Source organism: Lactuca serriola, chromosome 3 (assembly GCF_051521515.1).
Source record: "Lactuca serriola cultivar US96UC23 chromosome 3, Lser_US96UC23_V15, whole genome shotgun sequence".
In the NCBI taxonomy this organism is placed as follows: Eukaryota; Viridiplantae; Streptophyta; class Magnoliopsida; order Asterales; family Asteraceae; genus Lactuca; species Lactuca serriola.
In genome coordinates, this window is record NC_136410.1 from 252,849,472 (window position 1) to 252,870,143 (window position 20,672).

At 31.5% G+C, this 20,672-nt stretch overlaps 1 protein-coding gene across 1 annotated transcript; it reads right to left on the reverse strand.

Annotated features, from left to right (window-relative positions):
• Nucleotides 1-13,280: 13,280 nt before the first annotated feature.
• On the reverse strand, nt 13,281-14,935 carry LOC145093886 (anthocyanidin 3-O-glucosyltransferase 2-like). The gene has a single exon (XM_079032127.1). It carries the CDS (start codon nt 14,844-14,846, stop codon nt 13,398-13,400), a length of 1,449 nt encoding a protein of 482 aa, XP_078888253.1. The 5' UTR covers nt 14,847-14,935; the 3' UTR covers nt 13,281-13,397.
• Nucleotides 14,936-20,672: the final 5,737 nt, after the last annotated feature.

Sequence of the window (20,672 nt, forward strand, 5' to 3'; positions counted from 1 at the left end):
GCACTACATAAAAACAAGCCATTAAAATTAATAATAAATAATAGTTGAAGTAATTTTTGTAAAAGAAAACCAAATGGCTAATTTCACCATAATTATCAACATCCATCTTTCCTCAATAATTCTTTTACCAACCCTTGAATTCGATCTCAAATTGAAAAACAACGATGTTTAACTTAACCCTAGTAAACCAAAGATAAAAAAAAAATGAAACCTTTTCACATACATCATAAAGCATTAGAACATTAGCACAAGAATTCTATATACAGGGCATCTAAGTACTTAAAGTTACCCTTAACTACCATTGCACTACACAAAAACAAGCCATTAAAAATAATAATAAATAATAGTTGAAGTAATTTTTGTAAAAGAAAACCAAATGGCTAATTTCACCATAATTATCAACATCCATCTTTCCTCAATAATTCTTTTACCAACCCTTGAATTCGATCTCAAATTGAAAAACAACGATGTTTAAATTAACCCTAGTAAACCAAAGATAAAAAAAATGATACCTTTTCACATACATCATAAAGCATTAGAACATTAGCACAACAATTCTATATACAGGGCATCTAAGTACTTAAAGTTACCCTTAACTACCATTGCACTACACAAAAACAAGCCATTAAAAATAATAATAAATAATAGTTGAAGTAATTTTTGTAAAAGAAAACCAAATGGCTAATTTCACCATAATTATCAACATCCATCTTTCCTCAATAATTCTTTTACCAACCCTTGAATTCGATCTCAAATTGAAAAACAACGATGTTTAACTTAACCCTAGTAAACCAAAGATAAAAAAAATGAAACCTTTTCACATACATCATAAAGCATTAGAACATTAGCACAACAATTCTATATACAGGGCATCTAAGTACTTAAAGTTACCCTTAACTACCATTGCACTACACAAAAACAAGCCATTAAAAATAATAATAAATAATAGTTGAAGTAATTTTTGTAAAAGAAAACCAAATGGCTAATTTCACCATAATTATCAACATCCATCTTTCCTCATTAATTCTTTTACCAACCCTTGAATTCGATCTCAAATTAAAAAACAACGATGTTTAACTTAACCCTAGTAAACCAAAGATAAAAAAAATGAAACCTTTTCACATACATCATAAAGCATTAGAACATTAGCACAACAATTCTATATACAGGGCATCTAAGTACTTAAAGTTACCCTTAACTACCATTGCACAACACAAAAACAAGCCATTAAAAATAATAATAAATAATAGTTGAAGTAATTTTTGTAAAAGAAAACCAAATGGCTAATTTCACCATAATTATCAACATCCATCTTTCCTCAATAATTCTTTTACCAACCCTTGAATTCGATCTCAAATTGAAAAACAACGATGTTTAACTTAACCCTAGTAAACCAAAGATAAAAAAAAATGAAACCTTTTCACATACATCATAAAGCATTAGAACATTAGCACAACAATTCTATATACAGGGCATCTAAGTACTTAAAGTTACCCTTAACTACCATTGCACTACACAAAAACAAGCCATTAAAAATAATAATAAATAATAGTTGAAGTAATTTTTGTAAAAGAAAACCAAATGGCTAATTTCACCATAATTATCAACATCCATCTTTCCTCAATAATTCTTTTACCAACCCTTGAATTCGATCTCAAATTGAAAAACAACGATGTTTAAATTAACCCTAGTAAACCAAAGATAAAAAAAATGATACCTTTTCACATACATCATAAAGCATTAGAACATTAGCACAACAATTCTATATACAGGGCATCTAAGTACTTAAAGTTACCCTTAACTACCATTGCACTACACAAAAACAAGCCATTAAAAATAATAATAAATAATAGTTGAAGTAATTTTTGTAAAAGAAAACCAAATGGCTAATTTCACCATAATTATCAACATCCATCTTTCCTCAATAATTCTTTTACCAACCCTTGAATTCGATCTCAAATTGAAAAACAACGATGTTTAACTTAACCCTAGTAAACCAAAGATAAAAAAAAATGAAACCTTTTCACATACATCATAAAGCATTAGAACATTAGCACAACAATTCTATATACAGGGCATCTAAGTACTTAAAGTTACCCTTAACTACCATTGCACTACACAAAAACAAGCCATTAAAAATAATAATAAATAATAGTTGAAGTAATTTTTGTAAAAGAAAACCAAATGGCTAATTTCACCATAATTATCAACATCCATCTTTCCTCATTAATTCTTTTACCAACCCTTGAATTCGATCTCAAATTAAAAAACAACGATGTTTAACTTAACCCTAGTAAACCAAAGATAAAAAAAAATGAAACCTTTTCACATACATCATAAAGCATTAGAACATTAGCACAACAATTCTATATACAGGGCATCTAAGTACTTAAAGTTACCCTTAACTACCATTGCACAACACAAAAACAAGCCATTAAAAATAATAATAAATAATAGTTGAAGTAATTTTTGTAAAAGAAAACCAAATGGCTAATTTCACCATAATTATCAACATCCATCTTTCCTCAATAATTCTTTTACCAACCCTTGAATTCGATCTCAAATTGAAAAACAACGATGTTTAACTTAACCCTAGTAAACCAAAGATAAAAAAAAATGAAACCTTTTCACATACATCATAAAGCATTAGAACATTAGCACAACAATTCTATATACAGGGCATCTAAGTACTTAAAGTTACCCTTAACTACCATTGCACTACACAAAAACAAGCCATTAAAAATAATAATAAATAATAGTTGAAGTAATTTTTGTAAAAGAAAACCAAATGGCTAATTTCACCATAATTATCAACATCCATCTTTCCTCAATAATTCTTTTACCAACCCTTGAATTCGATCTCAAATTGAAAAACAACGATGTTTAACTTAACCCTAGTAAACCAAAGATAAAAAAAAATGAAACCTTTTCACATACATCATAAAGCATTAGAACATTAGCACAACAATTCTATATACAGGGCATCTAAGTACTTAAAGTTACCCTTAACTACCATTGCACTACACAAAAACAAGCCATTAAAAATAATAATAAATAATAGTTGAAGTAATTTTTGTAAAAGAAAACCAAATTGCTAATTTCACCATAATTATCAACATCCATCTTTCCTCAATAATTCTTTTACCAACCCTTGAATTCGATCTCAAATTGAAAAACAACGATGTTTAACTTAACCCTAGTAAACCAAAGATAAAAAAAAATGAAACCTTTTCACATACATCATAAAGCATTAGAACATTAGCACAACAATTCTATATACAGGGCATCTAAGTACTTAAAGTTACCCTTAACTACCATTGCACTACACAAAAACAAGCCATTAAAAATAATAATAAATAATAGTTGAAGTAATTTTTGTAAAAGAAAACCAAATGGCTAATTTCACCATAATTATCAACATCCATCTTTCCTCAATAATTCTTTTACCAACCCTTGAATTCGATCTCAAATTGAAAAACAACGATGTTTAACTTAACCCTAGTAAACCAAAGATAAAAAAAATGAAACCTTTTCACATACATCATAAAGCATTTGAACATTAGCACAACAATTCTATATACAGGGCATCTAAGTACTTAAAGTTACCCTTAACTACCATTGCACTACACAAAAACAAGCCATTAAAAATAATAATAAATAATAGTTGAAGTAATTTTTGTAAAAGAAAACCAAATGGCTAATTTCACCATAATTATCAACATCCATCTTTCCTCAATAATTCTTTTACCAACCCTTGAATTCGATCTCAAATTGAAAAACAACGATGTTTAACTTAACCCTAGTAAACCTAATATAAAAAAAAATGAAACCTTTTCACATACATCATAAAGCATTAGAATATTAGCACAACAATTCTATATACAGGGCATCTAAGTACTTAAAGTTACCCTTAACTACCATTGCACTACATAAAAACAAGCCATTAAAATTAATAATAAATAATAGTTGAAGTAATTTTTGTAAAAGAAAACCAAATGGCTAATTTCACCATAATTATCAACATCCATCTTTCCTCAATAATTCTTTTACACACCCTTGAATTCGATCTCAAATTGAAAAACAACGATGTTTAACTTAACCCTAGTAAACCAAAGATAAAAAAAAAATGAAACCTTTTCACATACATCATAAAGCATTAGAACATTAGCACAACAATTCTATATACAGGGCATCTAAGTACTTAAAGTTACCCTTAACTACCATTGCACTACACAAAAACAAGCCATTAAAAATAATAATAAATAATAGTTGAAGTAATTTTTGTAAAAGAAAACCAAATGGCTAATTTCACCATAATTATCAACATCCATCTTTCCTCAATAATTCTTTTACCAACCCTTGAATTCGATCTCAAATTGAAAAACAACGATGTTTAAATTAACCCTAGTAAACCAAAGATAAAAAAAATGAAACCTTTTCACATACATCATAAAGCATTAGAACATTAGCACAACAATTCTATATACAGGGCATCTAAGTACTTAAAGTTACCCTTAACTACCATTGCACTACACAAAAACAAGCCATTAAAAATAATAATAAATAATAGTTGAAGTAATTTTTGTAAAAGAAAACCAAATGGCTAATTTCACCATAATTATCAACATCCATCTTTCCTCAATAATTCTTTTACCAACCCTTGAATTCGTTCTCAAATTGAAAAACAACGATGTTTAACTTAACCCTAGTAAACCAAAGATAAAAAAAAATGAAACCTTTTCACATACATCATAAAGCATTAGAACATTAGCACAACAATTCTATATACAGGGCATCTAAGTACTTAAAGTTACCCTTAACTACCATTGCACTACACAAAAACAAGCCATTAAAAATAATAATAAATAATAGTTGAAGTATTTTTTGTAAAAGAAAACCAAATGGCTAATTTCACCATAATTATCAACATCCATCTTTCCTCATTAATTCTTTTACCAACCCTTGAATTCGATCTCAAATTAAAAAACAACGATGTTTAACTTAACCCTAGTAAACCAAAGATAAAAAAAATGAAACCTTTTCACATACATCATAAAGCATTAGAACATTAGCACAACAATTCTATATACAGGGCATCTAAGTACTTAAAGTTACCCTTAACTACCATTGCACTACACAAAAACAAGCCATTAAAAATAATAATAAATAATAGTTGAAGTAATTTTTGTAAAAGAAAACCAAATGGCTAATTTCACCATAATTATCAACATCCATCTTTCCTCAATAATTCTTTTACCAACCCTTGAATTCGATCTCAAATTGAAAAACAACGATGTTTAACTTAACCCTAGTAAACCTAAGATAAAAAAAAAATGAAACCTTTTCACATACATCATAAAGCATTAGAATATTAGCACAACAATTCTATATACAGGGCATCTAAGTACTTAAAGTTACCCTTAACTACCATTGCACTACATAAAAACAATCCATTAAAATTAATAATAAATAATAGTTGAAGTAATTTTTGTAAAAGAAAACCAAATGGCTAATTTCACCATAATTATCAACATCCATCTTTCCTCAATAATTCTTTTACACACCCTTGAATTCGATCTCAAATTGAAAAACAACGATGTTTAACTTAACCCTAGTAAACCAAAGATAAAAAAAAAATGAAACCTTTTCACATACATCATAAAGCATTAGAACATTAGCACAACAATTCTATATACAGGGCATCTAAGTACTTAAAGTTACCCTTAACTACCATTGCACTACACAAAAACAAGCCATTAAAAATAATAATAAATAATAGTTGAAGTAATTTTTGTAAAAGAAAACCAAATGGCTAATTTCACCATAATTATCAACATCCATCTTTCCTCAATAATTCTTTTACCAACCCTTGAATTCGATCTCAAATTGAAAAACAACGATGTTTAAATTAACCCTAGTAAACCAAAGATAAAAAAAATGAAACCTTTTCACATACATCATAAAGCATTAGAACATTAGCACAACAATTCTATATACAGGGCATCTAAGTACTTAAAGTTACCCTTAACTACCATTGCACTACACAAAAACAAGCCATTAAAAATAATAATAAATAATAGTTGAAGTAATTTTTGTAAAAGAAAACCAAATGGCTAATTTCACCATAATTATCAACATCCATCTTTCCTCAATAATTCTTTTACCAACCCTTGAATTCGATCTCAAATTGAAAAACAACGATGTTTAACTTAACCCTAGTAAACCAAAGATAAAAAAAAAAAATGAAACCTTTTCACATACATCATAAAGCATTAGAACATTAGCACAACAATTCTATATACAGGGCATCTAAGTACTTAAAGTTACCCTTAACTACCATTGCACTACACAAAAACAAGCCATTAAAAATAATAATAAATAATAGTTGAAGTAATTTTTGTAAAAGAAAACCAAATGGCTAATTTCACCATAATTATCAACATCCATCTTTCCTCATTAATTCTTTTACCAACCCTTGAATTCGATCTCAAATTAAAAAACAACGATGTTTAACTTAACCCTAGTAAACCAAAGATAAAAAAAAATGAAACCTTTTCACATACATCATAAAGCATTAGAACATTAGCACAACAATTCTATATACAGGGCATCTAAGTACTTAAAGATACCCTTAACTACCATTGCACTACACAAAAACAAGCCATTAAAAATAATAATAAATAATAGTTGAAGTAATTTTTGTAAAAGAAAACCAAATGGCTAATTTCACCATAATTATCAAGATCCATCTTTCCTCAATAATTCTTTTACCAACCCTTGAATTCGATCTCAAATTGAAAAACAACGATGTTTAACTTAACCCTAGTAAACCTAAGATAAAAAAAAAATGAAACCTTTTCACATACATCATAAAGCATTAGAATATTAGCACAACAATTCTATATACAGGGCATCTAAGTACTTAAAGTTACCCTTAACTACCATTGCACTACATAAAAACAAGCCATTAAAATTAATAATAAATAATAGTTGAAGTAATTTTTGTAAAAGAAAACCAAATGGCTAATTTCACCATAATTATCAACATCCATCTTTCCTCAATAATTCTTTTACACACCCTTGAATTCGATCTCAAATTGAAAAACAACGATGTTTAACTTAACCCTAGTAAACCAAAGATAAAAAAAAAATGAAACCTTTTCACATACATCATAAAGCATTAGAACATTAGCACAACAATTCTATATACAGGGCATCTAAGTACTTAAAGTTACCCTTAACTACCATTGCACTACACAAAAACAAGCCATTAAAAATAATAATAAATAATAGTTGAAGTAATTTTTGTAAAAGAAAACCAAATGGCTAATTTCACCATAATTATCAACATCCATCTTTCCTCAATAATTCTTTTACCAACCCTTGAATTCGATCTCAAATTGAAAAACAACGATGTTTAAATTAACCCTAGTAAACCAAAGATAAAAAAAATGAAACCTTTTCACATATATCATAAAGCATTAGAACATTAGCACAACAATTCTATATACAGGGCATCTAAGTACTTAAAGTTACCCTTAACTACCATTGCACTACACAAAAACAAGCCATTAAAAATAATAATAAATAATAGTTGAAGTAATTTTTGTAAAAGAAAACCAAATGGCTAATTTCACCATAATTATCAACATCCATCTTTCCTCAATAATTCTTTTACCAACCCTTGAATTCGATCTCAAATTGAAAAACAACGATGTTTAACTTAACCCTAGTAAACCAAAGATAAAAAAAAATGAAACCTTTTCACATACATCATAAAGCATTAGAACATTAGCACAACAATTCTATATACAGGGCATCTAAGTACTTAAAGTTACCCTTAACTACCATTGCACTACACAAAAACAAGCCATTAAAAATAATAATAAATAATAGTTGAAGTAATTTTTGTAAAAGAAAACCAAATGGCTAATTTCACCATAATTATCAACATCCATCTTTCCTCATTAATTCTTTTACCAACCCTTGAATTCGATCTCAAATTAAAAAACAACGATGTTTAACTTAACCCTAGTAAACCAAAGATAAAAAAAATGAAACCTTTTCACATACATCATAAAGCATTAGAACATTAGCACAACAATTCTATATACAGGGCATCTAAGTACTTAAAGTTACCCTTAACTACCATTGCACTACACAAAAACAAGCCATTAAAAATAATAATAAATAATAGTTGAAGTAATTTTTGTAAAAGAAAACCAAATGGCTAATTTCACCATAATTATCAACATCCATCTTTCCTCAATAATTCTTTTACCAACCCTTGAATTCGATCTCAAATTGAAAAACAACGATGTTTAACTTAACCCTAGTAAACCAAAGATAAAAAAAAATGAAACCTTTTCACATACATCATAAAGCATTAGAACATTAGCACAACAATTCTATATACAGGGCATCTAAGTACTTAAAGTTACCCTTAACTACCATTGCACTACACAAAAACAAGCCATTAAAAATAATAATAAATAATAGTTGAAGTAATTTTTGTAAAAGAAAACCAAATGGCTAATTTCACCATAATTATCAACATCCATCTTTCCTCAATAATTCTTTTACCAACCCTTGAATTCGATCTCAAATTGAAAAACAACGATGTTTAACTTAACCCTAGTAAACCAAAGATTAAAAAAAAATGAAACCTTTTCACATACATCATAAAGCATTAGAACATTAGCACAACAATTCTATATACAGGGCATCTAAGTACTTAAAGTTACCCTTAACTACCATTGCACTACACAAAAACAAGCCATTAAAAATAATAATAAATAATAGTTGAAGTAATTTTTGTAAAAGAAAACCAAATGGCTAATTTCACCATAATTATCAACATCCATCTTTCCTCAATAAATCTTTTACCAACCCTTGAATTCGATCTCAAATTGAAAAACAACGATGTTTAACTTAACCCTAGTAAACCAAAGATAAAAAAAATGAAACCTTTTCACATACATCATAAAGCATTAGAACATTAGCACAACAATTCTATATACAGGGCATCTAAGTACTTAAAGTTACCCTTAACTACCATTGCACTACACAAAAACAAGCCATTAAAAATAATAATAAATAATAGTTGAAGTAATTTTTGTAAAAGAAAACCAAATGGCTAATTTCACCATAATTATCAACATCCATCTTTCCTCAATAATTCTTTTACCAACCCTTGAATTCGATCTCAAATTGAAAACAACGATGTTTAACTTAACCCTAGTAAACCAAAGATAAAAAAAAAATGAAACCTTTTCACATACATCATAAAGCATTTGAACATTAGCACAACAATTCTATATACAGGGCATCTAAGTACTTAAAGTTACCCTTAACTACCATTGCACTACACAAAAACAAGCCATTAAAAATAATAATAAATAATAGTTGAAGTAATTTTTGTAAAAGAAAACCAAATGGCTAATTTCACCATAATTATCAACATCCATCTTTCCTCAATAATTCTTTTACCAACCCTTGAATTCGATCTCAAATTGAAAAACAACGATGTTTAACTTAACCCTAGTAAACCAAAGATAAAAAAAAATGAAACCTTTTCACATACATCATAAAGCATTAGAACATTAGCACAACAATTCTATATACAGGGCATCTAAGTACTTAAAGTTACCCTTAACTACCATTGCACTACACAAAAACAAGCCATTAAAAATAATAATAAATAATAGTTGAAGTAATTTTTGTAAAAGAAAACCAAATGGCTAATTTCACCATAATTATCAACATCCATCTTTCCTCAATAATTCTTTTACCAACCCTTGAATTCGATCTCAAATTGAAAAACAACGATGTTTAACTTAACCCTAGTAAACCAAAGATAAAAAAAAAAATGAAACCTTTTCACATACATCATAAAGCATTAGAACATTAGCACAACAATTCTATATACAGGGCATCTAAGTACTTAAAGTTACCCTTAACTACCATTGCACTACACAAAAACAAGCCATTAAAAATAATAATAAATAATAGTTGAAGTAATTTTTGTAAAAGAAAACCAAATGGCTAATTTCACCATAATTATCAACATCCATCTTTCCTCAATAATTCTTTTACCAACCCTTGAATTCGATCTCAAATTGAAAAACAACGATGTTTAACTTAACCCTAGTAAACCAAAGATTAAAAAAAAATGAAACCTTTTCACATACATCATAAAGCATTAGAACATTAGCACAACAATTCTATATACAGGGCATCTAAGTACTTAAAGTTACCCTTAACTACCATTGCACTACACAAAAACAAGCCATTAAAAATAATAATAAATAATAGTTGAAGTAATTTTTGTAAAAGAAAACCAAATGGCTAATTTCACCATAATTATCAACATCCATCTTTCCTCAATAAATCTTTTACCAACCCTTGAATTCGATCTCAAATTGAAAAACAACGATGTTTAACTTAACCCTAGTAAACCAAAGATAAAAAAAATGAAACCTTTTCACATACATCATAAAGCATTAGAACATTAGCACAACAATTCTATATACAGGGCATCTAAGTACTTAAAGTTACCCTTAACTACCATTGCACTACACAAAAACAAGCCATTAAAAATAATAATAAATAATAGTTGAAGTAATTTTTGTAAAAGAAAACCAAATGGCTAATTTCACCATAATTATCAACATCCATCTTTCCTCAATAATTCTTTTACCAACCCTTGAATTCGATCTCAAATTGAAAACAACGATGTTTAACTTAACCCTAGTAAACCAAAGATAAAAAAAAAATGAAACCTTTTCACATACATCATAAAGCATTTGAACATTAGCACAACAATTCTATATACAGGGCATCTAAGTACTTAAAGTTACCCTTAACTACCATTGCACTACACAAAAACAAGCCATTAAAAATAATAATAAATAATAGTTGAAGTAATTTTTGTAAAAGAAAACCAAATGGCTAATTTCACCATAATTATCAACATCCATCTTTCCTCAATAATTCTTTTACCAACCCTTGAATTCGATCTCAAATTGAAAAACAACGATGTTTAACTTAACCCTAGTAAACCAAAGATAAAAAAAAATGAAACCTTTTCACATACATCATAAAGCATTAGAACATTAGCACAACAATTCTATATACAGGGCATCTAAGTACTTAAAGTTACCCTTAACTACCATTGCACTACACAAAAACAAGCCATTAAAAATAATAATAAATAATAGTTGAAGTAATTTTTGTAAAAGAAAACCAAATGGCTAATTTCACCATAATTATCAACATCCATCTTTCCTCAATAATTCTTTTACCAACCCTTGAATTCGATCTCAAATTGAAAAACAACGATGTTTAACTTAACCCTAGTAAACCAAAGATAAAAAAAAAATGAAACCTTTTCACATACATCATAAAGCATTAGAACATTAGCACAACAATTCTATATACAGGGCATCTAAGTACTTAAAGTTACCCTTAACTACCATTGCACTACACAAAAACAAGCCATTAAAAATAATAATAAATAATAGTTGAAGTAATTTTTGTAAAAGAAAACCAAATGGCTAATTTCACCATAATTATCAACATCCATCTTTCCTCAATAATTCTTTTACCAACCCTTGAATTCGATCTCAAATTGAAAAACAACGATGTTTAACTTAACCCTAGTAAACCAAAGATAAAAAAAATGAAACCTTTTCACATACATCATAAAGCATTAGAACATTAGCACAACAATTCTATATACAGGGCATTTAAGTACTTAAAGTTACCCTTAACTACCATTGCACTACACAAAAACAAACCATTAAAAATTATAATAAATAATAGTTGAAGTAATTTTTGTAAAAGAAAACCAAATGGCTAAGAGCAACTCCAACGTACCTGCAAAACATTTGCAAGACTCAATTTGATCCAATGGACCTGTAAACTTGCCAACAATTTGGTGTGGTGCTAAGCAAATTAGCAAACTTGTATGGAACTATTCATCACCATCACCACTAAACATATACACATTATAATATTTCATATATTTATTTTTAACCCTTATTTAATAATAAGAAAGTATTACTTTTATAATTATAATATTAAAATATGTTTTTAATGTTAATTTTTAGTGTACGGTTGCATTTGAAAATGGTTTTTGTGGGTTTTCTACATAAAAATAGTGCGATTTATAGTGCTAGCATTGAAGTTGGTCCAAGCGGCTAAGTGCAAACCTGTGAATAATAATAACTGATGCTATGCTTGAGTTTCTTATTGAAGGTGCGATGGATTTCTTGATTAGGCAAAGGGAGAAAAAATGTCTATGACTTTTACCTTAATTCTTTGGTCCTTAACCCCGTGGAAATTAAACAAAGTGTCAAAAACCCCAAAATATATAACATTGTAAGACTAAGAACATAAGATGTGATTGTTGTGGTAGTACGGGAAGAAAGACGGTGGATCAAGTCTCCGTTGAGCAAGGATGTGACGGTAGTGAGTGGTGTGGGGTGCGACGTTGGTAAGGATAAGTAGTGGTGAGTAAAGTTAGTCCGATTTGTGTCCGTCTTCATCAAACCAGAGCAACCCGTGTTTACTGTAAAAAGTCGTAACCGATAACAAGAATGAAAAGACGAGTTAATCACGAAGCAAAACAACATGAAGAGTCAAGAAGGGATGAAAATTCTTCAAACCTTTGTGGATTCAAACATACTTAACCAATTAATCGAGAAAATGAAGTCATTAGGTTTCAATCAATGTATGCTTAGAAAAAATACAAATCAATCCGTTATCTGGTCGTGTTGCCAATATAAAGGGACAATCGATGCGCAAATTACGGCCATGATTTTAAGAAGGGTTTGAATTTTGATTTTGATTTTACGCAGAGTAACAAAAGTTGATTTTGATTTTGATTTTGATTTTATGGCATGATTTTCTGAATTGTTTTTACCAACTACCGATATAATATGATAATTATTAAACGGCTGATTTTAAGGGATTACAATTAATCCCAACTAATTAGGGATTATGAATTTGATTTGTTCTTAAATGCTAATCAACATGATTTTATTTAAATTTGAAAAGAGAAAAAAAAAATGAAAATTGTGGAAAAAATGACACATGACTGAGAATAACTATTCTTTTTCTGTTAATAAGATTGAAAAGGATTCTTTAAAAATTATCACTAGTTAGGTATATGTACCTCACCTTCTTACATGAACACTTTGAAAATGAATTTAAGATCTCAACGGCTGAAAGAGTTCATCCCTCCCTCTCTTTCGATCCACATGGTATATAGGCAAACGTCATAATTATTTTCTCTTTTTACTTCTAAGTCTCCCACTCTAAACACTTTCGAAACTCATATCTCTCTATCAACAAACTTTGGTACAATACAAGAACACAAGTCACAACTAAACAATTCATAAGATGTTTCGTTTAACGTCCAGAATAAGACGCCCTACAGAAGCATACGACGAACCTCCCTCCACCACCGCTGCTCTGCTCTTCTCTCTCATTTCTTTAACCTCTGTTCTCACCTTGTTATCCTCCATCAATCGTCTTACCCCACTTTCAATCTCCTCCGCCGTGACTTTATCAGCCTTCGGATTAAAAAAATCCTTCTTATAGTCCAACTTAATCTCCACCGCCAACCCAAGCTCCACCACCATTTCAAACGCATTAATCTGCTGCTCGGCGTAGATTGGCCACGCCGCCGATGGTACACCAAACCACAAGCTCTCCAACAACGAGTTCCACCCGCAGTGAGACACAAATCCTCCGATTGCAACATGAGCCAACACAGCCACCTGCGGGACCCACCCCGTTACTTTTCCGATTCCGGCAGTCCGCTCTAAGAATCCTTCCGGCAATACCGTTTCTGGGTCCTCGTAATCACTTGGCGCTCTTGATGTCTGATACGACGGAGGTCGACGTAACGACCACAGGAAACGGTGGCCACTTCTTTCTAAACCGTTTGCTATCTCTTTTACTTGATCCTCGTCAAAACTTCCCATGCTCCCAAAACACAGGAACACCACCGAGGAAGGTGGTTGAGTGTCCAACCAGGCGATGATATCATCATCACTCGATGCTTTTCCGGCACCGGCTTCTAGGTTGAGTATAGGGCCCACTGGATACACCATCGGAATGGTGCTTTCTTTCGATAAAGAATCGATAGCGTGTGTTTCCAATTCCAAGAATGTATTGACGATGATTGCTTTCGCCTCTCTCAGTTTCCGGGCAGATCCCAAAACAAAGTCCAGTCCTTCTTGACTCTGGCATATGGTCGGAAAAACTTTTGTGGGCACTGGTTTAACAAAACTTGGAACGGAAATGGTGGAATCAGAGTTGCTTAACTGGACAACGTCTTGATTATTATCATCAGAGAGTGTCTGGATGTACAACTTAAATCCAAGAAAAGCAGCATTAGAAGTGAAGAACACATATGTCGGAACATTAAACTCGTTTGCCACATCTATCATCCCGGTGCAGAACATGTCGACGACGAACCCAGCGACCCGTCCTGAATCCGGTTGACTCATCTTGTCGGCGACAATTTTTCTTACGTGTTTGCAGTGACTATTGATAAAATCAGTGAAGGCGGCCATGGGAGCTTTTGAGTCTTGTGGGGTTTTGTCTTGAGGGAGTTCGATGAAGGAGATACGATCCATGGTGGTGTTTGCTAATGATTGGATGTAGGTGGTGATGGCGGAGCCGGAGCCGAAGGTGGGCGGCTGGTTAATGACGAGGACGGTAATAGAGAGTTGGTGGTCGCGAGTCACGAGCAGTTTTGCGATCTCAATTGTGGAGATGATGTGACCGACCCCTGGTGCAGGGATGAAGATGAGCTCTGCAATTGAGTCCGCCATTTCTTCTTGTTCTCAGATGCTCCGTTTGAGTTTTATTTTATGTGCAAGTTCTTCTAGATAATATCGATAGAGATGAACCCAATTCATTGCTTGTAAAATGAACACGTTGTTCGGTGTATATAATGCACTAGTGGACAATTTTTTTTTAGATATTTTTAGTTTATTTTATAAGTATTAAAGTTTGCTAAAAGGCAAATTATTTAAAATTAAATTTTGTCATAATATAAAAAGTAATACAATTTTTGTTTGAATAATTCAACCATATAAATTAAATATATCTTTAATACAATCAATACTTTTAATAAATATTATCTTATTTTATTATTTAATTTTTAATTATAGTTAAATTTAAAAGTTTTATTATTTATTAATTAATTATTTTTAATAAATATTATAGCATATTTTATTTTAATGTTTAGTATTAAGTTTTAAATGTTTAAGTATAACATAGTAATATTTTGGCATTTTTATAATTATATATGTAAGAACTTGCCGTCTTTATTTTCGTAAAAAATATCACAAAAAAATTATAATTTTGTTTTTTTTTCATGTGTAATAATTAATTTTTAAAATAGTCGGGTTTTTTTTTTTTTTTTTGGTAAAAATGACAAATGTTGCTGAGCATATCTTATAATGCATTTCATAAAGAAGAAACGTTGTAACATACTAAAATTGAAAGATACCAAAACAAACCCTCCATCCAAAAGATTCTCCACTACTTAGTGATTCTTGATTTTCCCTTTTTTACCCATATGTATATTTGATTAGGCCCAATGTACTCGTAGTCATGTATTATAGGTGTAATCTGTCTTAATTTAATTAACAGATACCCCAAAAGGTAGGTAAGGAATACATATATAGAGAAGAAATGTACACAAAAGGTACCTCAAGAATGAGGAAAATACAACCTAAGGACATAAGATACAACAAATTAAATCATGATACATTAATACCCCCTCAAGCGAAAGGGTGGCCGCCCGAGACGTAACTTGGAGCGTAGAAACTCAAACTGCGGTCGTGAAAGACTTTTAGTGAAAATATCAGCCACCTGAAGCTTGGTCGGAACAAACCGAGTGCAAAGTTTTCTGGAGGAGACAAGCACTCGAATGAAATGATAGTCCAAGTCAATATGTTTGGCCCTTTTGTGCGCCACCGGATTCTGAGTGACGAACAGAGCACTTTAATTGTCACACAACAAAGTGGGGTGACCAGGTGGTAAAGCATGTAACTCACGTAATAGATGAGTAATCCAAATGATCTCAGCAGCGGTGTTAGCCATGGCACGGTACTCAGATTCACATCTGGACCGAGAAACTGTTGGTTTTCCCTTTTTTACCCATATGTATATTTGATTAGGCCCAATGTACTTGTAGTCATGTATTATAGGTGTAATCTGTCTTAATTTAATTAACAGATACCCCAAAAGGTGGGTAAGGAATACATATATAGAGAAGAAATGTACACAAAAGGTACCTCAAGAATGAGGAAAATACAACCTAAGGACATAAGATACAACAAATTAAATCATGATACACTAATACCCCCTCAAGCGAAAGGGTGGCCGCCCGAGACGTAACTTGGAGCGTAGAAACTCAAACTGCGGTCGTGAAAGACTTTTAGTGAAAATATCAGCCACCTGAAGCTTGGTCGGAACAAACCGAGTGCAAAGTTTTCTGGAGGAGACAAGCACTCGAATGAAATGATAGTCCAAGTCAATATGTTTGGCCCTGTTGTGCGCCACCGGATTCTGAGTGACGAACAGAGCACTTTAATTGTCACACAACAAAGTGGGGTGACCAGGTGGTAAAGCATGTAACTCACGTAATAGATGAGTAATCCAAATGATCTCAGCAGTGGTGTTAGCCATGGCACGGTACTCAGATTCACATCTGGACCGAGAAACTGTTGGTTGCTTCTTAGCACTCCAAGAAACTAGGTTACCACCAAGAAAAATGGAGTAACCATAGGTGGATCTTCGGGTCTCCAAACATCGAGCCCAATCAGCATCAGAGTACCCCAAGACGGAGGTATGCAACGGCTTTGAGAACGTTAGACCAAAAGACAAAGTCCCTTTTGTTGGATTAGTGTCTAAGTCCATAACTATTTTGGTATGTACTTGACCCGATGGTGCATGGTCCTTTTGGGTTGCCTTCACCAAAGCAACTTGATAGGATGAATTATGGAAAGAAAGGATTAAATATGATTTATTAATATATTATGGGAATAATATATTAAAGGAGAAATCATATTATTTAATTAATATTAGTCAATAATTAATTGGTAATTAGTTTTGTGACTAAAAGATATTAATTAAACTTAAGGGACTGGAATTGTAATTATAAGATAATTACAATTTGGGTCATGGATTGCCTTATATCATAAGGTGGACGAATTCTAAGGGGGAAGCCCATATGAAATCGTCCAAGGCCTTATGGAAAGGGCTCCATGGGTTGCTTAGGGCTTAAGCATCCAAATTAGGGTTTCCATGTTAGATAACCCTAATTGCCTCACTATATATAGATCCCTTATAGGACCAAAAACGTGGCTAAGCTTCTTGCTAGGGTTTCACACGAGTTTTGGCAGCCTCTAACCTTTCTCCTCTTCATCCTCTTGCTTATGGTGTTTGTGAGCAATTAGAGGAGTGACACTTGTGACTCTAAGCCTTCCAAAGTCAATTCAATGAGGAATTCGGATTGTTATTACTACATAACAATCAAGGTAACATCTTAAACCTAATTATATGTTAATATCGATTTCCATATGCTAGAATTAGGGTTTATAGTCTTGGATAACTTGCATGTACAATAGAGAAACCTAGATCCAAACATTAGGGTTTGTATGAGCACATAGGATGTCTTATGACCAAAACCCATCAGTGGTATCAGAGACTAGATTGGTTTCTATTGTATTGATGCTTGATATGGTTGAAAAATTCGTTTTTTTTTGGTTTCTAGAGGCTGGACTCGCCGAGTCCATAGCTGAACTCGCCGAGTCCATGGTGACTCGACGAGTCCAGGCTTGACTCGACGAGTCAACTCGTCAGATGGAGTATATCTCGGGATTTCTTGTTGTTTTTGCTTTGGGATAATTACCTTATCATATTAGATCAATATAAATCCGATTTTATGATATATTTGACTATATTCTTGATCTAATTGAAGATATTTATCAATTAATAAGATAATTGTTTCCTTATGTGATAATTGATTAATTATTTTGACTAAATTGATAAATTATTTTGCAAGAAATCATTAAATAAATCAAATATGGATAATTATGTGTTTAATTGTTAATTTAGATTATTTGTTATTTGATCCTTGTTATTATGAAAAGTTTCATATTTTCCCCTTAAGTTTTATAGTTTAAATTTGAACCCAAAAGTTTTGTTGTTTTGAAATTTACATAGTGAAAACCCTAATGTTTTGAAATGTTTCAAAACTTGCCCTTAAGTTTTGGAATTTAAATTTTGATTAATTGTTTAATTTTGATGTATATTTAAATTCTAAACCCTAATGTTTGAAATGTTTCAAAACTTGCCCTCAAGTTTTGGAATTTAAAAGTTGATTAAAAGTTTAATTAGGAATGTTAAATTCTAAAACTCTAGTATTGTTTTGAAAAAGTTCAAATCACACCCTTATGGTTTTACTAATTAATTAAGGTGTATAATTAAAAGAGGTTTAATAAATCCATAAAAGTTTAGGTTTACAATTTAATTGAATTAAAAGTATAATTGTTAAATTAGACCACCTAGTATTTTGAAAGTATAAAATACACCCTATACTATATATAACATTAAAAGTCTAACATTATATATATGTATGAGTAAAAGTCAGTCTTACCGTTAGTAGGCCTCATTCACGAAGCTGTTCTATAAGGGGTGTTTAAGGAAATTGCCTATAAAATGACGATTGAATGGGTATCCACTCTTACCCACCGCACTCTTGACTAGTGGAGGGTCGTTAGCCGAACGGGTAGGATAGGACGAAACCTTTCATTATAAGTATAATAAAGTACAAAAGTAACTAAATGTTTTAAAAATTCCCAATCTTAGTTACTTAGGCAAAAGTGAATTGATGCAATTCCATGAAATTACACTTTGTGCCCTTGCGAAGACGTTAGTGGAGCGTGTGTGGTTTACCGGCACACTAAATGGTTCTAAGCAAAGGTAGCAAAGGGTGACTCAATGTTTGTCATAGTTCGGTGGAGCGTGTGTGGTTTACCGGCACATCGAATAGGTGACTGTAACATGTGAGGGCACCGTGTAGATTTGCATGGTTATTCACACCCGCTTTGTGATCCTCGACATCCCAGTCACAAACAAGAGGGGCATATCGAGATTTAAACATGCCATTGAAAGTTCAATGAATCTCAAAGGATCTAGGAGTTTTCATAGATTTAAAGCTTAAATTCTTTTTCGTTTTTCGTGGTGGAAATTAGTGAATCGTCATTCACTTACCTTCAAATATTCTGCAATTAGGGTTACGACATCCCTCTCCCGAGTTGTAGAATATTGTGTTGGGTCCTAGCCTTAGTATCTCATTTGGGTGATTTGCTAAGGACTCATTCAATCAACTAAATTGAATTCGTTTTCTCCCGTATTGTAGATGTCAAAGTTCGACAACTATGGTTTTCCCAAATTCTGTGGAACAAGCATTCCACATGAAGATGATATTCCACGATTCGATCGAGGAACAAGAAATCATGCTTCACTTCCTCCTCCTCCTCCAATTATTCTCCCTAACCCACAAGTTCGAAGGCTTGAAAAGTTCAAGATCACTCAAGCCCTTTTGGCAAGTAAACATAAAGAAGGAAAGTCAGTGTGTGCACACGTCCTAGGGATGAAGTCACACATTGATAGGTTAAGAATGTTGGGATCCGTTGTCTGTGAGGAAATGGCTGTTGATTGGGTTCTTCAGTCACTTCCTAACTCATATAGTGAGTTCGTAAGAGAGTACTATATGATGAACCGCAACGTGACCCTTATAGATCTCACCTATATGCTTATTGTTGCTGAATCAGCAATGGTTTGGCGCACTAGAAAAGCAAAGTTGATTGGTGAATCTGTCTTCAAGACCTCTATGGATATAGACAATGGCAACGAAAGACATGATATGATCTAAAAGTTTGATCATAAGAGAAAGGCAATGTCTGAAGTAGTTCCATGTCTTGTTCCAAGAGAGTCAATCTGCTTTTATTGCCAAGAGAAAGGGCATTGGAGACGAAGTTGCCTTATTTACCTAAGAGATCTAAGAGATGGGAGAGTCGAAACGTATGGCTCTAATATAGGTAAAATCCATTAATTAACTCTTTTAAGCTTCTATTCTAGATTCTTAATACTTAATGTGATAAGATTGCATTTGAATGTTTTACAGGATCGGTGAAAAAAAAGGAAGCTTGGTGAAAGAGCAAGATGAAGCTAATCACAAGGAATGGATCTTGATCACATGGACTTGAAGATTAGATTTTGAGCTTAGATAGTTATGATAGAGTTGTTAGAAATTTTTTCTTTTGAAATACATAGTTTTCAGTGGATTTTGCATTGTAAGGACAAATGTTTTCCGCTGCTTTTATAAATAAAATAAATTTTCGTTTGACTTATTTATTTATTTGTTTATTTCCTTGCAATGAAATCGTTATGAAAATTGGTGTTTGCATATTTCTACAACAAATGGATATGATTCTTATTTATGGAAAAGTCGAGAATTTACCAAATAGGGAGAGTTTCTCATCGCCCAAGTTTCAATTGGACATAAATTTGGAATCATGCAACTTGGTTGCACGATGAATGAGAAATTTTGTATTTTGGAAATTAGACTAATTCATTGA

Bases quoted from the DNA above. Each gene is read 5' to 3' on its own strand.
- LOC145093886 (XM_079032127.1), bottom strand. From the start codon at position 14,846: ATGGCGGACTCAATTGCAGAGCTCATCTTCATCCCTGCACCAGGGGTC.